Here is a 21,319-nt window from a genome sequence, read left to right as displayed (position 1 = left end):
ATAGGATCATAAAATAGTCAGGGCAAAAATCAATCTGACTTACAAATAAGTTCGAATTTTAATAAAAGTTTAAAATAAACTTCTTAGTCATGATCTTCTATGTTGCACTATTGATTTTCTTAGCCATCAAACTCACCAGATTAATGTTTTTCTTTTTATTGAACATGTACTGAATATCTACAGAGTGCATGTTATTGTACAAAGTGAGCTATATTCATATCATTACTATTAGGTTGGCAAATGCCAAAAATGTCATATCATTAGCACTGGCTGCTGAAAAACCTTATGAGTCACCAGATTTTATTGGCAGTCAGCCGAGAGAAGGATTTACACCTGGTATGGCTGTGGCAGGGGATCTCTCTGCTCTACTTTTGTAAAGTTAGTGTGGTGTTATCATATATGGTTAGATAGCCAGGACATGTGGAGGAGGACAGCTGCAATCAGTCCTTTATCTTCTCTGTCTTTGAGAGATATTGACATATGCAGAACTTAACATGAAAAAAATACGTATTTAAATTTTGGCCGGAGAAGCATGTACCCTGGCCTCATTCCATTTAGTATAGTATGCCATACTAACCCTTTTAAGTAAGGTGAGCCATTCTAGGCCTTGTGGTCTGCAATTGCAGAAGAGTTGAGCTGTGAACAGGATAATGAGAAAAGATTCAGCCTCCTAGTTTCCATTATGTTGCCTCTGAAAACACATCTGATCCACAGGGTGGCTTTTTAAGTACTTACAAAATACAATACAAGTAGTCAAAAGATTTATATCATTGTTAAATTATATTGAATTTTGACTTAATTATTGTATATATACAAGTGCAGAAGCATATCATGCTGTCATCTTTAATATGTTTCATAACTTTTTCTAAGTGCTTCATAAGGGATAGGTCACTTGTAGAGTGGCAACTAGCCCTTACCTCACCCCACTTCCTACTTCATTATCCCCTGCACATGTACAGAACAGTGTATATTCTCCTTGATTACCTTTCTTCTCAGGTTTACTGGTTCAAAGATGGAAAGCAGATTTCAAAGAGAAATGAGCACTGCAAAATGAGGCGAGAAGGAGACGGGACGTGTTCGCTGCACATCAGCTCTACCACGAGCGACGACGACGGCAACTACACCATCATGGCTGCCAACCCCCAGGTGGAGATGCAGGGTCCTGCGCTGTGCTGTGCTCTGAGGGAGGCACAGTGGGGTCACTGGGAATGAGACCTTGAGAAATGCAAGTTCCTAAGAACTGCTGAGGAAAATGAATGAGGAGCATTGTGATTGTGTAAACTAGAGCACAGTATCACAACCTAAAAGGCCATTTAGCCACGGATGGGACACTCAACCCTTCAGCCTTTGTTAAAGGACTTCAGGAGCATCTATTCACCATGTCCCAGACCTACTGGGATAAATTCTGTTTTTATCAATCATTGACTCTCTTGAAGAGTCGGTAAATCACTCCATTAAAAAATGATTTGTGTTTTTGTTCTTTGGAGAATAAGCAAATTACTTCATAAAGACCTGTGACTGTCCCTCAAACCCATTATGTCCTTTTTTTGATACAAGTTGGAAAGCCATAATCTTTCACTTTCTTTTTCTGAATGAGATCAAGACTTAAAATTCCCCTAAAAGATATGACAGAATAAATATCTTCAACTACTCTTAGAATAGGACATACAGAATTGTAATTTGTACTCTCACCCACTCCTCCTACTAAAATGTTACTTTTGAAGATAATCTCTATTGAGGAAAGTGTAAAAACACTTGGCCATGATCTTTGCAATGTGGCTGCAGATAATGTTAAATATACAATAATTCAAATTTTTTTACAATTGTGCTCTGCTCATTTCTCAGCTTAAAAGTGAAAGTCATGACAATGCTCTTAAAAATCCTTCCCCCTAGAATATTAACAGTGATTTAAGGGGTCATATTACATTGCTTTCATTCTCACCTTCAACATCCACAAAGGAAAACTCATATAATAGCCAAAAGATTCATAACGTTTCAGTCCAGAAAAATTTAAATGAAGTAAAAACAGGTAGTATTCTTCTCATTTTAATTGCACTCCTTTTCTGTTTCTCAAGGGGAGAATCAGCTGCTCTGGCCACTTGATGGTACAGAGTTTGCCCATTCGCAGTCGACTAACATCTGCTGGTCAGTGTCACAGGTAAAAACAGGAAGGGGTTACCTTCTCCAGCCCCTCCCAAGTCCCCACACTCCACAGTGAGCACCAAAGTATTGGGTCTACAAGCTGTTACTTGAAGCATAGCCCTCCACCTGTCACATCAGCATCGCTTGGGAGCTTGTTGCAAATGCAGAATCCCAAGGCCCATCCCAGACCTGCTGAATCAGAAGCTACCTTTTAATAAGATTCCAGGTGATTAATAAACACACTGAATTTGAGAAGCACTGGTCTAGAGCACACTTTCAATGGTTTAAATTGTGTACCCATTAGTGTGCACAGAATCGGACTCCTTGAATTAAATGACCATCTTTCTTTAATAAAACAGAAACCATTAGTAATTATATGTACACAGATTGAATATTTTTGTTGTCATTTTCTCCAGTATAACAGTTGTCTCCAAAATATCAGTTGGCTTTCTTCCTCTCTGATTCTCCTAACCACTAAGAAGAAAGGCTGGATTCACCTGGAGACTTATGGTGCCACAAAGTCTTGGCAAAGCATTCCATAGTTGCTGACATAGATGAATTAAATTTGACTTACCAAAGGAACAAAAATAGTGTCCCATGTTTCAGATACAGTATTTCACCATTGTTGCAACTATACCTTCTTCATTTTTTTCTCTTCAAGAACAGCTGTTACTGCTGGCCAGTCTTAGCCAGTTTAAGCTCATGATCATCTTTAATGGTCTGCCATAATTTATACCCAGGTTAAAATTTATTACTCAGAAATACAGGGATTGCAGCTGCTTTGTTCTGGGTAATAAACAAGACTTCTCCTTTGGCTCTCGTTTTGAGGTTTGGCTTGAACACATATTTATTTGTTTATCTTGAAACTTTTGAACAACTGGTCAAACCGACACAAGGGAGAGCTGAGCCACTTAACCCAGAATGACTTCAGACAGAAAGGAGCTAAAGCCTGTTTATTTGATTACAGATCTCATAAGATAATCCAACACTGTATGAGATGCTTACCACTTTGTTTTTTTTATATCAGTTCCACATGGTTATTTATTATTTTGTTTATAGTCCAGTAAGTCCCTTTTTTCACTCCCCTTCAAAAAAAGTCTGTTCTCTAGGCCCTATACCCACACCTAAATGACTGCTGTTATAAGCTTGTAAATTAGTTTCTGTGTTTAATACCTGAACATGCTTGTTGTTACAGAGGAAGATCCCGTGTGCAAGAAAGAGATAAGGAGCCCCTACAGGAACGCTTTTTCCGACCACATTTCCTGCAGGCTCCTGGGGATATGGTAGCTCACGAGGGGCGCCTCTGTCGGCTGGACTGTAAGGTAGACTCTAGCATCCACCCTTGGTTCCAGATCTGTTCATATTTTGCATTTGTTTGCTTGTTGTCCTTTTTGGGGTTTGTATTTGTTTTGTGTGTGTGTTCTGTTTTTGGTTTTGTTTTTTTCCAGGGAAAGCATGACTGGGGATGGGAGAGAGATCACTTTTTTTTCCAACAAGGCTCTTTTGAAACATTTGATACCAGACTAAAGTATTTCATGAAATTTTTAAGTCTTTATATGAGAATAAAAATGACATTGGTATTGTATCAGGTTAACCCTACATTTATAAAAGACAACGAAAGAGATGATATAATTCAGACACTTTCCATACGGTGCCTGGAAAGTCTTTATTATTATGAAGTCAGAGTGTGGTTTTGCATCATTGGAGTGAATTGCTGTGAAGTAGAGCCTTTGAAAAACTTACAGGCATGAAAAGATGGCTCCAAGGCAGTTTATGAAAATAGAAGCTGGGCTCTCGTACTGATAATACACATCCATCACCTTTAGCTATTCTGCATTCTTATTCTTCTACAAGAAAGTAGGTTCAGTTGAGCAGCATGGATATCTCTCAGTATAAAAACAAACTTAAGTCACCCCTCTGCCCCAGAGAAAGATGCAGAATGCTGTGGAAACTTAGATGCAAATTAGTAAAGGCTTGACATTAAGCATTCAGAGTCCACTTCTCTAGGTGGTTCTTGCTCTCCCAGTGGCTGCCTAAATATTTGAGATTGAGTGTTACTTCTTCAACCCTAAACCCTAAAAGATACACATGCCTGGGTCCAATCCCCAGATATTCTGATTTAATATAGTAAGGTGACATCAGGATTTTCAAACCCTCTGCAAATGATTATAATACTCAGCAAGGCGTGAGGACCCTGGTTTAGGGTCTGCCGTTTTCTAAGCTGCCTCTTGCTTATTGTGTATATAAGCAATAGAGCACCTCTGAAACGGACACTACAGACCTATTTCATCTATTTGGCTCTTTAATTCTTGTTTATTCTGATCTAGAATATAATCATGACCCGAATTGGGGGCAAAATGCTATATGGTTTGAATTCGTGTGGTGATTCATCCAGAACCCCTTTGTCCTGATGCCCCTGCAGAGGGGTTTTTCTCCACCCCATCTTTTCTCTCACTTCTATTTGATGCCAGACAAGGATGAAGAATTCAGCCACCCAATAAATCTGCCTGTCATAAGTCTGTCATTTGCTTCAGCTGCCCTGTTGTTTATTAGGTGAGTGGCTTACCACCCCCGGAGCTGACGTGGCTGCTCAATGGCCAACCTGTGCTACCAGATGCCTCCCATAAGATGCTGGTCAGGGAGACTGGAGTCCACTCTCTCCTCATTGACCCACTCACTCAACGCGATGCAGGGACCTATACGTGTGTCGCTACCAACAAAACTGGAGAGAATTCCTTTAGTCTGGAGCTCACTGTTGTAGGTAAGGTTTGCTGCTGGGACCCCTAAACATCACTCCCTCCAAAGTTGTTGCCCAGATGTGCAGAGCCTCTGACAGAATTCTCTGCTCCTTTGCCCTATCAAGTCTAATCTCAGTTTCTCCTTCACTGTAGTAAGGGCCATATTCCCTATATTGTTTTCAAAGACAAATCAAAGACACTATGGTACCTTGTGTGTATTATGCATGCAATAAATAGGATTCATTGCAATAGTTAGTTAACTCTCTTTAAATTCAGTCACCTACCCTGAGTTCATTACACCTGAAACACACTAGGCTCTTCCCCCAGCCCCAGCGTCCATGCCGCTGCACCAGTGGTCCCTCTGCCAGGACTGCTCTTCTTTGCCTAGCAACCTCCTACTCATTCTCTAAGGCTTGATTCAAATGTCACCACCAAGGCACAGTAGATCCACCAGGCACATCTTCCTCTGTTTCCATAGCGCTTAGATGAGGACAGACTCTTCCAGGATTTACCCTGTTCTGTGTAACTGTTTACTCCTTTGCTTTCCTGAAGAGGCTGTGAGCTTCTAAGGTCAGAGATTCTGACTTGTTCTTCTGTGTGTCTCCAGTGTCTGACTCAGTGCCTGAAACATGGAAGGTTCTCAACAAATGTTGAGTCAATTACTCAACAAATGAATATTTACCTTATAAGTTGATGTGAACAAAACACTAATGCCTACAAAGAAGGACAAGTCATCATCACACAGGTGGTCCCAGCCCTTCAGGGCAGTTGTCCAGCCAGAATTTGATTTAAGAATATACAAATTCTAGTGCTGAGCTTTCTCCCATATGCAGCCCCTAAAGGAAATCAGGGCAGCTTCAACATTCTAATCCTCTCTCTAGTCTAGTGGCTATTTCCTCCATATTCTTTTTATTTTTCACACTCTTAATTTCTTCTTACTAACAGAATAGAAAAAGCTCACTGAAAGGATAAACTGATAGCCAGCTTTTACTTCTTTACCACTATTTTCCTAAAATATTGACATTGGAACCCTGAGATATGAGGTATCTTTGCCTAAATTGGTTACAGCCAGAACAAACAAAAAGCCCCCTTAGAAAGCATGATTCATGTTTTTTTCAACAGATAGTATACCTCTTTCAACTTGTCTGCAGCTGTAAACATCTTCAAAATAAAAAGTTAAGGAAAAATTAATGTATCTTCTACAAAATAAACTCTGAAAAGTAAAAAGAATATATTCAGTCCATAAAATACATCATTTTTCCAAATTTACTGTTGAGCAATTAAAGAAACTCCTGAAATTCCACACCTACATTTGCATCCCTGTGTGACACTAGATCCTTGAGTGTTGTCTCTCTTGGGAGGTACAGAAACAGTTTCCTCATTTCTTTTTGAATTGTTTCTGGAGATTTTTATCAAGGCAGCTTTTAATCTTCACTTAGAAGCATGAGAAGTGTTCAGAAGAGCTGCTCTGAAGGTGGGTGGGTGCCCTGTCTGCTAAATTCCAGAACTGTAATGCGCTTAAGGCATGAACTCAAGGCGCTGACTATTCAAACAAGAATGCTCTTCTCTCATGCAGCCAAAGAGGTGAAGAAAGCGCCTGTGATCCTGGAGAAACTGCAGAACAGTGGCGTTCCCGAAGGCCACCCGGTGAGGCTGGAGTGCCGCGTGATAGGCATGCCGCCACCCGTGTTCTACTGGAAGAAGGACAACGAGACCATCCCTTTCACCAGAGAGAGGATCAGGTACAGCCTCCACCCACACTAAAGCGGTTTGCAAGCTCAGTGGGGCTTGGTGGGCCACCCAGTGAGTCTGTAGCCTTTTGAATCGGGCTTCTTTCACTTAGCATAATGCATTTGAGCTTCATCCATGTTACTGTGTCTATCAAGAACTTATTCCTTTTTGTTGCTGAAGGGTAGCCTATTGTATAGCTGTCTCGCCATTACACAACCTTAATTTTTAAGTTTAAAAATGTATCAGGAATTTATGAAGAGCCTGCATATTTTTGTAATGTGTCTTCTGCTATATTATATATACCCAGAAAACCTATTTGATGGTAAAAAGCTAAAGTAAAATAAAGCAAAACAAAACACTAAGGCAATTATACACCTCCATCCATCACTACATGGTTGTTTTTAAAGTGACACTTAGGATTCTATTTCTTAAAGTGGGTGCTTTGCTTGATTGCTTCTTACCAACCTTATTTCTTTGCCATTTTGATTTTATACCACAAAGGGGCAAGCAAACAAAGGCAGCCTATGTACAAAAATTTCTGCTGAAAATCATTCCTTCACAGTAAACTGAATTTGTCCCAAAGAATGTTATAGCTGTCAGGTTTTACTGAATTTTGGCATCTAAGAGAAACCTATATAATATATAACTTGGGATATTTCTGAAGCAAGCACAGAGAATATTTTTGAGTTAGCACTTTAGTCTAAATTAATGCAACATGTTAAACCCAGCCTGAAATTCTGGTATTTTATCCAGGACTGCAATACATAGCCAAGGTTGAGAACTACTGATATAGAGAAAACAGAAGGAAAGAACATGCTATTTGCTTCTGAACTGAATTAAGCTAAATGCTGCACATGCCCAGTTGGCTACATTAAGAAACCCTCTCCATGCTAACAGTTCATCTATCCCTGAACTCTCTTTTTGGGTTTACTTACCCATAGCTTCCTAACAAAATTCTTGTTGAAATGTCCAACTGGTTTGGAAAAGACATTTTTGTGGCCTTTGGAGTAACCAGTATGGGCACCCCTGGTGGAGAAGACAACTCCAGGAGAGCTGGAGCGGGTGGGAGAGTAAGAACAGGCCCCAGCCGTGGCTGGACCCTCATCCTAGCCTCACTAGGTTAACTGCGGCTCTTCTGTGACTTCTTCCCACCTTGAAGTTTACCTTTGATGTTTGCTTCGAGTGGAGTCCCCTTTCCTCACTCCAGGGCCAGGGAGCAGAGGGGCAGCAGGCTCTGCTGGATTGCTCTAAGAGCTTCCCTGAGCCCTGGACTCAGCAAGGCCAGTTCTGCCCCCAAACATATTGTTTATTTTCTCCAGTATGCACCAGGACACAACAGGGTACGTCTGCCTCCTCATTCAACCAGCCAAGAAATCAGATGCTGGATGGTACACACTGTCAGCCAAGAATGAAGCCGGCATCGTGTCATGCACTGCTAGGCTGGATATATACGGTAAGTGTAATGTCATTAGTTGAATGTATGTGTAGGGGAGAACTTCAAAAACAATTCTTTTTAAAGATAGGGGTAGTATGTTTACATAAGTGAAATGGTTAGGTAACTTGTTAGTGCTTAGGAGATGTAGTTTTTAAATCATTTTATCCTAGGTACCTCAGGACTTTTATACAATTTTATATTTTGCTATGATCTTAACCTTCTTCCCAAAAAAGGCCTCTTTTACTAGGAATTACAGCTACTTCAGAGCTTACATGTGCTTATACTTCTGATCATCCGGCATCTTCACACTGTCTCCTTAATGCTGTGGAACCCCTTCCCCATTGCCTGTCATTTCCCCCAGCCAGATCTCCACCTGGCAGAGTTTTCCTGACCCCATTCATTTGTTAATTTATTCCACAAATATTTATTGCCCCAATCCCACAATCAGAAGAATAATAGAAGTGTCCTAATATAATGATAGTAAGTGACATTTGTTAGTGACTTGTAATTTACCAAATGGTACCCTTAGATCCTCCCAAACCTATGAGATTATTACAATTGTTGTTACCCTCATTTAAATGCTAAAGAAATTGAGGCAGGAGGCGAATCCAAGTTTTTGTATCATTCCCTTGAGCTGTGTTTCTAATTTTTCAAAAGGATTTAACAAATTAATCTTTATTAATGTATTTGTGTGCTCTACTCTTCTCCTTTATAATTTTGACATTAACTGGTATTTTTGAAGGCATACTGTTTAATCCAAAGGAGTGCTTCTTTTTTTTCTGCCTTTTTTAAAAAGTTTTAATGATTGGCTAGCTTAATAACTTTCTGATTCATTGCTGATTTAACATGATTAACCAAAATAACAAATAAGAGTAACACTATCTAGAACCTAAGGTCCCTGCTACTTATAGGTGTATACCAGGTATCCCCCCTTTTTAGTGCCATACAGGAGGGGTCTTGGCCTGTCATTTTCCCTAGGTCTAATATTTGGAGGAAATATATCTCTTTCTGGTTATCGTCCCTTATTCTAAGACTTGAAAAGAAATTCAACTGTGTGAGAAGCTGACTCTAATGCACTTTTCCCTGGGAGGATCCGGGGAGGGAGAGGCCAGTGATGTTTCTTAATCTAGGCTATGTGGCCTAAACATTTTGCCCACTCCACCGTGTCAGAGGAAAATAATTCTCCATCTAAGAAACTCAGCACCAATACACCATAACACTAAGGACCCTCGTCCCAGCCCTGCTCTGCGGTGGCCCAGGTCCCAGTTTAGTTTGCCCCGGCTCCCCTCTCCCTGGCTCCTGTTCTGATCACAGAGGTGCTCCTTCCCCAGCTGGGACCTGAAGGTGGAGGAGGAGCTGGAGGATTTGGGCTAAAAGCAATTCATCTGCCCCCGACTCACTTCCTGCCTGCCTGGAGGGTGGGGACAGTACGCTCCCTTCTCTCAGAAAAGAGGGCTCCTACTAGTAGCAATTACAGTGTCCAGTGAAGACGTGGGAGAGAGCAGGGAAAAGCTAAGAGGTGGAGGCTTGGGGGGATTGAGGGGCTGTTCAGGTGACCTTACTGAATGTCTGCTCATTAATAGGATCACCGTAAATTTTGTCCTCAGTTTTGTAGCTTTCAAAATTTTATTTTGTCAATTCACTCAAAAGTATTTAGACTCTGAAAATGATTCAAAATAATGAAATCAACAAAGAACCAATTTGTAAATCAGAATGCTAAAGAGGTCTGTAGCTTTCTCCCTGGTGTACCTCTTTCTCCACATAAAGGTCCCCAGAAACCTAATCATGAGACTGCTTGGTAATTTCTGAATAAGAGACAACACTGGGGACTGAGCAGTGTGGATGGATATTTCATTCTGGCCATGTTCAAGCCTAAAAACAGAGTCAGTCTCCTTTGGACGACAATGCTTGGTAAAAGTGCAGTAGAAGTTCTAATAGATTGTCTTTTGTCCCTGACTGTACACAGGTTACTTTTCAGTCTTCTTGCCATTACTCATTAGAACCTGATTAGGGTGGTGGGTAGGTAGTGGCTGATTAGATTGACTACAATGTTTGGTAGGTACTTCTCAGACATCTGGACCCATCTTTTGGCTTCCATATGCTCAGGATTCTTGTTTCCATCTTCTGAGATACCCTCCTTTGAGAGTTTATAGCCCCCTCTACACTATCCCTAGCAGACCCCAGGGTAAGTCAGTGAGAGGGGATAATTTTGAGAAATCACCCTAGTCACTCACTTTTCCTTTGCATAGTCCAGATCTTACTGGACTCAAATCGTAGGTTTGGGAGTTAGGGGCTTCAGAGATCACCAGTCCAGTTTCCCTATTCCTGGCAGGAAAGGAAAGATTTTTTGCTCTCTTTTACAAATGGCTAATTTTAGACCACAGTGTATTCCAATCCTTTACCAAGATCCCACAAAGTGTTGGGGTGAGGATAGAATGCACCCCTGTACTGCACCTGCTAGACTCTACTTCTTTGATCATAACATATTATTTGGTCCATATTCCAGCTCAGTGGCACCAGCAGATCCCACCACCCATGTCCGTCCGACCCAGCGGCAGTCGCTACGGCTCTCTCAGCAGTAAAGGACTTGACATCTTCTCTGCCTTCTCCTCCATGGAAAGCACAATGGTGTATTCATGCTCCTCTCGGAGCGTAGTGGAAAGTGATGAACTTTAAGAATGTCTGCTGTGCAAGGGGGCAGACCGTGGAGGGCAATGAAGGTGAGACAGACACAGTGGCATGCAAGCAACCGGATTTGAGTGAGTTCCCAAGGCCGCTGGACCTGTGGCAAGGCGTTCTTTGAAAGAGTCAGCTGGTCTCCTGCAGTCTCACCTGGGGGAGAGAGGCAGGGCTGTGCCTTTTAAAGATTCCAACAAAAATGTGAGAAGACAGTACAAATAAACCAAAGATGTCATGCAGCTGCCATCTACAGCTTTGGGAAAAAGCTAGCATGCTCCCCTGCCCTGCTGCTGCGTTAGAGATGTTTAGGCCCTTCTAGGAGCGACTGGCAGCCATAGGCTTGGGCTGAGAGGAGTTAGATAGTAGTGACCTTAGGTATCACTAACTCCCAAACAATGCAAAGGAAAAAGGTGGGGAGTTCTCCATCACCTTTCATTAATTACATCCATAGCAGGTAGTTTTGCTGAATTCATTATATCAGCTTCTACTTAGCATTAGGAGAGAGTACTGTACAACACACATATGTAGAGAAGCACTTTTGATTTGCTTATCCTGGGTGTACTGAGCCACATAATAAGATGCCAAAATGTGCTTGATACAAAAAATTCACTGAAACACTCAATATTGCACAGTGCACTTATTCTGTAGCCAAAACAGAGCCCCACCAGCCTGTCTGCACCATTTTTTTGGTGGGGGGAGCTGAGCGGATACAATGATGAGTGGTTTTTCTTTCTGACTTTATATATCCCTACACTCTAGAACAAAAAGGTTGTTAATAAGCCAACCAAAAATAAATCTTTCATGGGATTACTTTAAAACTACTATCTTCAATTTCCACTAGCAAAATATTAATCTGCCTGTAAAATACTGACCCTTCCACTCCTTCCCTCCCCCAAAAGTCTGGAATCATGTGAGGCAGTGAGGGAGGAAGATGCATACAAGGTAAGGAAGTGATGGGAGAGCGTTCTTTGTCACTTGCCCCAAAAGAGTGGCTGTTGTGGAAGGAGAGTTCCTTCATAGCTGTGAGCTACTTTGAGATAATTAATCAAATTGCATTTTCTATATAGAAACCATTATGCTACCTGGGGTACTGGGAGGAAAGGGGAATATGCATCTGTATCTAACCCACCCAATCAAACCTGCCCCTTCTACTTAAATAATTTTTAGACTTCAGTTCACCCCCAGTGCCTAGAAGAGTGCTTTACACAAAGTAGACATTCAATAGATATTTCCTGAATAAATGAATCTTCCATTAGATAAAGAAATCTGCAATTCACACACCAGTCCAAATATTGCCCTGGGAATGATCATCATAGCACAGTTTGCTCCAGACTCGCCGGAGTAATGGGTTGGAGGTGTCTGTTGCCAACTCCCTGTACCCAGCTCTCTGGTGTTTGAGGCAGGACCCTCGGCTGGCATCTCACTCAAGTAAACAGAGAGTAGGAAGGGCTTGAGGCTTTTTTGTTTAGATAGGCTTGAAACTTTCTTCACTCAGGCAAGGATTTCCAGCATAAAAATAAATTCATTCACTCAAAAAACCATTTGTGTGTCCACTCTGTATAAGAAGCTCTGCTAGAGACTGTGGGAGACACAACGATACAAATAAGACACATTCCCTGACCTCAGGGAGCTTACAGTCTAGTAGAGGAGATGAGATAAAAGGCATATTAAAGTGCTGCTTCTTGGGGCAACATCTATTTTTTATCAAACGGAAGTCTCTAGTGCTCTCCATCCTCTATTTTTCATGACTCAAATCATCTTAATTATTTTCAATCTATTTCTTAAGGAAAGGAAATGCTTTAAGTTATTATCCTTTAAGAAACTAGTGTTTCAGTTAATTATTTGGAATTACTAGATTTTGTTTCCTTTTTTCATGTATACAGGACCAATACTAAAAAGATAGCCAACTCTAATGAAATAGAATGCATTTCATATGGAATGCATCCTGTAAAATGTGTTTCTGTACTGGCTTCTATTTTGAAATCTCTTATAACCAAAGAGAGCTTTCTAACTCCAGGAATGCTACTTCACAGTTGTGCACCCTACCTCCCCATCACATCTATTTCTTGAATCCCTAGAAAGTTCTCCCAGGAAAGGATATTTTTCAACTCTGAATGTCTTAGCTTTCTGAATATTTTTTGTCTGTTGCCTTTTAGTGTTCAACAGAGAATGAAGGTAAATGCCAAGCTTGGCCACTAGATGGCACTGTCTAACCAAAAACATAACAAGCCTAAAAAGTTCTGAACTTTGAACGATCACACTGCATTAAAACAGGGTTTCTCAACTTCAGCATTACCGACCTTTGGTCTGGATGATTTCTGTTCCAGGGACTGTCCTGTGTGTTATCGGATGTTTAGCCACATCCCTGGCCTCTACCCACTAGATGCCAGTAGCCTCCCCAGGTGTGACCACCAAAAACGTCTCCAGACATTGCCATGTGTTCCCTGGGAGGTGAAATCCGCCTCTGCTGGGAGCCACTGTGTTGAATGAGTGCCCTGCTCTGAGAATTCTATTAGCATTCATTTACAACGAGGGATACTTAATGTAGGAATTTTAGTTCTGTTGAACTAAAATATTTGGACTCAACATATCCAAAATCAGATTCATCATCTTCCCTTTCATAAACCATTCTTCAACTGAGTTTAATGATTTCTAGTAATGGCACAATCACATTCCTAGTAACCCAAAGAAAAAGTATCCAAGTATTTTTTGCTTCCTCTTATCCAATGAGTTGTTACATCCAGTTAGTTCTAATGCTTTTTTTTTAATATTCAGCCCTTCTTTCCATCCTTCTGCAGTTCCTCAGTCCAGACTTTCATTACTTTATTAATTGCCCTCAGTGCTTCTGATTTCAAACATAATAAAAAACTTCTAACTGGCCTTTTGGCCCCTAGTCCTGCTATTTTCCCCCACTCAAATCCAGCCCAGATCTCAATGTCAGCTCATTCTTCCTGAAGTACTTCTCCAATTATACTATTTCCCGATTTCAAATTCCCAATGGCTCCCTGGAGCCAACTCAGGTACCGGCTATTCTGCCCTGTAGTACTCAAGGCTTGCTCCAACATATCCCAAGGCTTCTCGCCCACTACTCAGAACACACTCCCAATGTGACAGCACACAGAGGACACCGGCTCCCAGGCACAAGCCTCCTCTTGCCTCTGCTTGGAAGGTTCTCTCCCTGATCTCCACCTATAGAAATCTTACTTGTTCCTTAAAGTCCATCTCCAATGCCACTGCTTCTCTGAAATATTTTCTGGCCCCAACCAAATACAATTCTACTTTCTTTGAAATCTTATAGCAAATTTCTTGAGTCTGGAAGAAGAGAAGATGATTTCATATAATATTTTATATAAAACATGGCTTCTGCATACCTGCCTGCCTCCTCCCCTTGCACTAGCCCAGTCTCACCTACACTAGGTTTTAGCAACTTGTTGGTATGGACTGTGTCAAAAGTTTGCCAAGTACCTTATACAGAATAGGCACTCAATAAATATTTATTGACCTAAATTGAACTTTAAAACTCTATGTAAGTCAGTATGGTTCTGCATATAAAGTGAATTGAGTCTAGAGCAGTGGTGCTTAACCTTGACTGCACATTAGAGTCTCCTCGAGAGCTTTTAAAAATCCCCGTGCCCAGGCCACAACCCCAAGTCAGTAAGTCATTAACTCTGGGATTGTGACATAGGCATCAATATATTTTAAAGCTTCCCATGTGATTCCAATGAGCAGCCAAGATGGAGATATCACTTCAGAATTTACCTGGAAAAGTCCAAAGGGATGTGGTTGGCATGAAGCTGTAATATTGGCATCAGTGGAAAATACAACCCCACTTGTTGCATGTGCCATGAGTGTAGAAATAGACATAAACACACACTTTGGCCTTATTAGACCCTACTGTTTCTACACAATGATCATTAGACACGTAGCATTCATGAAGCTCCCAGAGGAAGCTCAAAAACCTGCAAAAAAAATGAACCAGCAAAAGAGGGAAAGTTGATGCAATTTGTCTGGTCCTTTGTTTCAAAAAGCCTTTAAAGATCCCATAAGCACCCTTCTCTCCAAATAACTGAAGGGCTTTTCATAACTTGGTTAGACATGAAAATGGGCATCAGAGGGAAAATGGAGAAAGAAAATGTGCCATTAAAAACAAACTGCCTTTTTGAAACATTGTGTCCTTCACCAAAGTAAAGTTTTAATCAAAATTGCCAAATAGTGCAACTAGCTTCAATGTATCATTCTCTTTTTATTTCCCCCCATAGGCATTCAATTTCTGTAGGCATCCAATGAGAAATTAAATGGTCAAGAGACTGGTAGTGTGCAGGGCTAGAGCTCTGAATGACACCTGCCATGAAGAATAATTCTCAGAGGAGTCAAAGATGACTTTTGTAAGAACAGGTTAGTTCAGATTAATCCTCAAATGATAAATTGGTTGCCTTCCAAATGTTCACTTCTAAATTCATTATTTAAACTCAGAATATATTTCCTTACATACATATCACCCAATGCCAGATTCCCATGTGAATCCAGGAAAGCCCACTTAAGTCATGACTGAGTTACTGTATCTATTACACCTGATTGACTAACAGTCCCAACCAAAAACAGGGTTCAGGGCAAAGCAGCCAATAAGAGAAGAAAGGCTACTTCCTCCTGCTTTTTCATATCTATGATGTGTCAAAGCTAAAGAGTGTCTATGGTCCTTTCAGCATCTATTCCCCATTCTGTGTTTTACTTCCCAGACGCACTGCATCCCATGTTCTACAATCCGCTCTGCTGCAGCGCATCCCATCTCACCCCTTCCCCACTGCCTGCCAACAGGCTTCATGCTCCCAAATGACCTAACTCCAGTTCCATGCATCGTGGTTTGGTGTTCAGAAGAAAACAATCCACCTGAACGCATTCTGAATGCCTAAGAGTATTAATTTCAGAGAAGTGCTGCATGTTTTAAAGAGCAGTTGCTTTCTCACTCCAATCAACTTCTCATTGATCGAATTGCTGGCAAAGTTAAAAAAAAAAAAAAGTGAGGTGGTGTGGGGAGGTCTAGAAAACTGGATCAGACACCCAAATTGTTCTTCCTGATCACTGCCTCCTCCTGTCCTCCTCCCCACACACTCCCAAAGTACCTTCCAGGCTGAGATCCTGGCCTGAATATGTTTGCATATGGGGTATTTCTATGTTGGTTGTAAACTCAAAGGCAAATTTATTCATAATGACCTTTATTTAAGGTCACTTCCAGGGTCCCTGGGTTACATCACAGCATTTCCTCTGATGGTTGAGTTGAAAATCAGTATTCCTTACCAGTAAGATGTACAGTTACTTAGATTGCAGTACAGCTTGTTAAAGTCCTTTTCACCACTAATTAATTGCCTTTCCTTGTTTTAAGTGGATCAATATTTCAGAAAGTTAATTGCTGAAGCATTGCTCGAAGAATGCCAAGCATCTTCTAAACTTTGGCAATGCAGTGGTCATCAGTACGCTAAAAAAGTTGCCAACACTATGCTTTTAAAAATCTGTGCTGTGCAAAAGAAAATGCATATGTGTTAAAAATAGGTTGCCTCTTACTTTTGACTAATTATATTAGTTAGCATACTTGGTATTATAGAACTATGAACTGGCTGCTTTTTGTTACTATGTAAATAATGGCCACTTCAAACTCCTAAGAGCAATAGCCTTTGAAACTGCAAGAAATAGAGAAAGAATATTCTTTTCAATCCTCTGAGAATTGTGCCATAAACGCTGAGAGTAAGCATAAAGACAGTGGCTGTACTGTAGCATATAAACACTAATTTGCTACAAGATTTAACATATAAGTGAATAGAAAATGTTTCCCTAATGATAAAAATTTAAATATTTCAACATTCTTTGACAATAAATACTTTAAGCCTGAAAAAATGTAATTTTCCTTTAAAATGCAAAAAACAGTTCTAGGTTCCAGGTTTAAAGATTACTTTTTGATGATGACTGAACTCATTTATTAATGTACAAATATAGATGATACTTACAAGTGATTTTTAAAATCTTATTCATATTGTATAAATTACTATGTGAGTTATAAGCTGGTTAAATATTTCTAGAGCCACAGAAAGATAGCTGGGTTTTGGTCTTTCTAAAATACCCAGCAAATCCAATAGACTTCTCATAGAATGATCCTTAACTCTCTAAGATAAAAATCCATTCTGCCTCGTAACTGAAAACAGAGACACATTAAAAAAATGAGACTTAAAAATGAGAAAAGTGAGGGTGGGGGAGTTTAACCAGTTCAGATTGGAAATTAATGGAGATACACATACAATTTTGTTACAATAAGAGATGTTTTAATACCCATAAGAAATGAATTATTTTCACAAGATATGGTAAGAATCAATTGCTCAATGTTCCAAAATTCCAAAGAATCTGATGTTTTATACAGATTCAGTGAGTTATCTGCAAACTAGGGCAGATTCTTGTAATTTCCCCACACTTAGCAGTGGAAGAATCCAGTGAACTGTATACTAGTATTCACTAAGGCAGTCACTACCAAAAAATTACTCAATGTGCATGCAATAATTCAAATGAGGTCATTTGAACACAACTGTATTTTTTAACACACGTTGGCAAATTAAATTTTGTTTTTCACTATTTTGATTTCAGAGATACCTTATCTCTTTTCTGATTAATTTTCACTTACTTTTTCCAATATTTAGCATAAAATTTCTCAACCTACCCCGTCTGTCATTACTTCCCCATCAAGATAAAAATCTGTAAAATAATAGCATTTGGAGAGCTCCTTATTTCTTAGGAATTCTTAGGTGAATTCCTAAGAAATAAGGGGATTTTAATAATTCAGATGAATTTCAGACACATTCTCTAATTTTTCTATAAGCCTGGGGTCTCTGTTTCTTTATAAAATAAGCTAAATACTTGAGCCTTTCCCAGAATGGTGGATAGAATAAATAAATATTTATGAAGAATTTACTTTAGAGACCCTAAAAAAAGCAATAGCGAGGTTTTTTTATTCTAAGAAAAATATTAAAAACATTTTCCTCCAAAGCAAGTAGTTCACTTAAAAGTTCACATTTCATTTTTGTCCAACTACTTTCTTTTTCCTTAGAAAGATAGTACATAAAGGTGGGATCTTCTTGCAAAATGGTATGCAGTTTTTTTTTTTAATCTGGAGAAAACCAAATGAATTTAAGAAATATCCTATCTGCTTTCTGCAGGAGATTCCAGGAAATTTTATTTTGGCACAGGCAGAAGAGCCTAAGGAAACTCTGAATTCTGTATCTATGATTGAAGGTAGTAGAAATACCAGAGTGCACACAGTAAAGGCAAAGGAATTCTTGTATTCTTTTCTGGCTTAAGCAATTCGGGACAATTCCAGTGTACTGTTCCAGACCCTAATGAAAAAATGTTCCGTACTGGCATGTCAATGGCCTTATGTTGAAACGAACTGGCAGTGAGGACTGCACACATGCCCACAGGCATATACACACACACACACACACACACACACACACACACACTTCAAGTAAGGAGTGCTGGAGCACCCAGAGCTAATGTAATTCAATTAGAATCAGGTGACACCTTTTATACTTTTCCTGTCTCTTCCTGCATGAGTTCTTTGCACTTAAAAACACACCAGACCCCAGAAGGCCCACAAACATGGTATGCTTCCATCTTAGGAAGCTTGAGTCAATTTATTTTCGAAAGTACTTTTTTGCTGTTGAAATCCTAATGGAAAAACCATTATAGGAGCCATTTTGAAATGTGTGAATTACATGAACTGTATATTTGGCCTTTATTATTAGAAAACAATGAACAGATCTTGCCTTTTTTCCTGTTATTCTGCATCATGCATGCTAGCTATTCAGTCAAACTGAAAACCAGTGATTGCTTAAGCCAATGTGAGCATAAACTGCTTCTTCAGAAGGTGGATGGTCCTGTGTTCTGGGAGATCATGTCATCACTGTGACACCCCTTGCTCTTACTTGGTCATGCTTAAAGATTTGTTGGGGGGGGTGTTTTTCTTGGAGACTTTGCAATTAGAAAGAAAAATTAGAATTATGAACCAGTATTTAACTCAACCTGGATGTTTTAAAGAGCAATTTAGAGGATGTGATGGACTGTTTCTTTATCCATTAAATAAGATTTTATTTATTCTCAATTGTTGGGTGTGTTTTGTTTTTTGGGTTCCAGATTTTGTATGTGAGATGGGTAAGTTCTCTTGCTCTCAGTGGTTTTTTCCCTCACCTCACATAGTTTTTGGATATGCTACCAGTTTGAAATAGCAATCCAAAAGTCCTGTGTTAATTCAATAAAACAATTATTAGTTTGTACCCACTAGTATATTCATTACCAGAGAGGGGAATGGGTACACATGTGAGGAGATAGGTCTTATATTTATGGTCTTACATGCACTTTGTGTGGTAGTGAAAAGAGATTGTTTAGTGTTGCCTAAGTAAAGAGCAGTGTCTAGCCAAATTCAGTCCAAAGACAGGACTTTGTTTTTACTGTAAGATGGAAAAATTTAAGTGAACTGAGCCTCAATTGTTGAATCCTGCAGCTCTATTATCCATAACTCAAACACTCTGTCTGGCTCATCTCTAGCAGAAATTTTAGATCTCCATTAGTATAAAGGTCATCTCATCAACTAAGAAGATGGCTGTACTGGATGTTACAAAAGATACTCAAATCTGGAGAAAGACAAGTACTAAATGATTCCACTCATTTGTGGAGTATAACAACAAAGCAAAACTGAAGGAACAAAACAGCAGCAGACTCACAGAGTCCAAGAAGGGACTAGCAGTTACCAAAGGGAAGGGATTGGGGTGGGAAGGGAGGGAGAAGGGGATCAAGGGGCATTATAATTAGCACTCAGAGTATAGGTAGGTCATGGGAAAGGCAGTACAGCATGGAGAAGACAAGTAATGACTTTATAGCATCTTACTACACTGATGGACATTAACAACAGAAAATCTGTGGGACGCAGCAAAGGCTGTGCTAAGAGGGAAATATATTGCAATAGAGGCCTACTCAGGAAAGAAGAACAATCCCAAATGAACAGTCTAAACTCGCAATTAATGAAACTGGAAAAGAAAGAACAAATGAGGCCCAAAGTCAGTAGAAGGAAGGACATAATAAAGAATAAAGCAGAAATATATAAAATTGAGAAGAATAAAATGATAGAAAGAATTAATGAAAGCAGGAGCTGGTTCTTCAAGAAAATAAACAAAATAGATAAACCCTTAGCCAGACTTATCAAGAAAAAAAGAGAGTCTACACACATAAACAGAACCAGAAATGAGAAAGGAAAAATCACTATGGACAACACAGAAATACAAAGAATTATGAAAGAATACTGAAAAGTTATATGGTAACAAACTGGATAACCTAGAAGAAATGAAAAACTTTGTAGAAAAATACATCCTTCCAAGGCTGACCCAGAAAGAAACATAAAATCTGAATAGACCAATTACCAGCAAAGAAATTGAATTGGTAATCAAAAACTACCTAAGAACAAAACCACTGGACCAGATGGTTTCACTGGTGAATTTTATCAAACATTGTGAAGACCTAATACCCATCCTCCTTAAAGTTTTCCAAAAAGTAGAAGGGAATACTCCCAAACTCATTCTACAAGGCCAGCATCACTCGAATACCAAAACCAGGCAAAGACACTACACTGATGGACAGTGACTGCAATGGGGATATGGGGGGTGAGGACTTGATAATATGGGTGAACGTTGAAACCACAATATTCATGTGAAATTTTCATAAGAATGTGTATCAATGATACTTTAATTAAGAAAAAAGAATGATAGCCTAATCCTTCTTAATATCTGTAAATATGAAGAATGGGAAGTCAGTATAATCAGTTTTTTTATTATGAGGTTAATGGTCTCAGAGTAGATACAGTTTAATTAAGTGTTTCTCCACCCTGACAGCTCATTAGAATCACCTGGGGAGCATTTTGAAATGACTATGCCCAGCCCTCACCTCCAAGCAGTTAAATGAATTCTTGAGCTGGGGGGATCCAGGTTGGTATTTTTTCCAAGACTCTCTAGGAGTGATACTACTGAGCAGTCAGGGTTGAGAACCACTGGCTTAGATTACCTTTCCCATCCTGATAGTCCTGTTCATTTGTATATGGTCTTCAAGACTTCCAGTCCTGGGGTTTGGGGCTTCAGCCTCTAGCTAGCACTAGGGAGAGCCCACATACAGTAACTAGTCGAACTGAAACCCTGCCCAGGGGGAGTCTCCTTTTATGATTTAATGTCCCCACTTAGGAACTTTTAGGGCACATATTACTGTTACTACACCATTGAAACATTCAGCTGTTCTCTCTGTGGGACTGCTTATTGATTAGTACATGTGTGTTCTTGGCTGCCTACCCAAAGACAAGGATGGTGTTGAGTAACGGTATGAGTGGTTGCTTGATAACATTTGTTGACTTATTGAAAAAAGGGAGCCCAAGTAAAAGAATATTTTTGAATTTCACTATGTCTTGTTGTCAAACTAGAAGGAACACAGGTTTTCAAAGGTGGACAGTACACTTTTAGGTTGCTTGATAATCTAAAATCTTTTTTGTATGATAATAAATGAACCTAAACTTCCAAAA

General features: G+C 39.7%; 1 protein-coding gene across 6 annotated transcripts in view; it reads left to right on the top strand.

Moving 5' to 3' along the window:
* Positions 1 to 18,865, top strand: part of MYPN (myopalladin) — a 98,056-nt gene extending 79,191 nt beyond the window's left edge. For all 6 annotated transcript variants that reach the window (XM_073240961.1, XM_073240962.1, XM_073240959.1 and 3 more), the window contains 7 exons: positions 997 to 1,146; positions 2,076 to 2,158; positions 3,338 to 3,464; positions 4,696 to 4,903; positions 6,457 to 6,622; positions 7,931 to 8,064; positions 10,553 to 18,865. In XM_073240961.1, coding sequence (XP_073097062.1) covers positions 997 to 1,146; positions 2,076 to 2,158; positions 3,338 to 3,464; positions 4,696 to 4,903; positions 6,457 to 6,622; positions 7,931 to 8,064; positions 10,553 to 10,722 — 1,038 coding nt within the window. In that variant the 3' untranslated portion in view covers positions 10,723 to 18,865. The remainder of the gene's footprint in view (positions 1 to 996; positions 1,147 to 2,075; positions 2,159 to 3,337; positions 3,465 to 4,695; positions 4,904 to 6,456; positions 6,623 to 7,930; positions 8,065 to 10,552) is intronic.
* The last annotated feature ends 2,454 nt before the right edge of the window (positions 18,866 to 21,319 follow it).

The sequence above is a fragment of the Manis javanica genome, chromosome 7 (assembly GCF_040802235.1).
Source record: "Manis javanica isolate MJ-LG chromosome 7, MJ_LKY, whole genome shotgun sequence".
NCBI lineage: Eukaryota > Metazoa > Chordata > Mammalia > Pholidota > Manidae > Manis > Manis javanica.
This window is presented reverse-complemented; position numbering and strand designations above follow the sequence as displayed.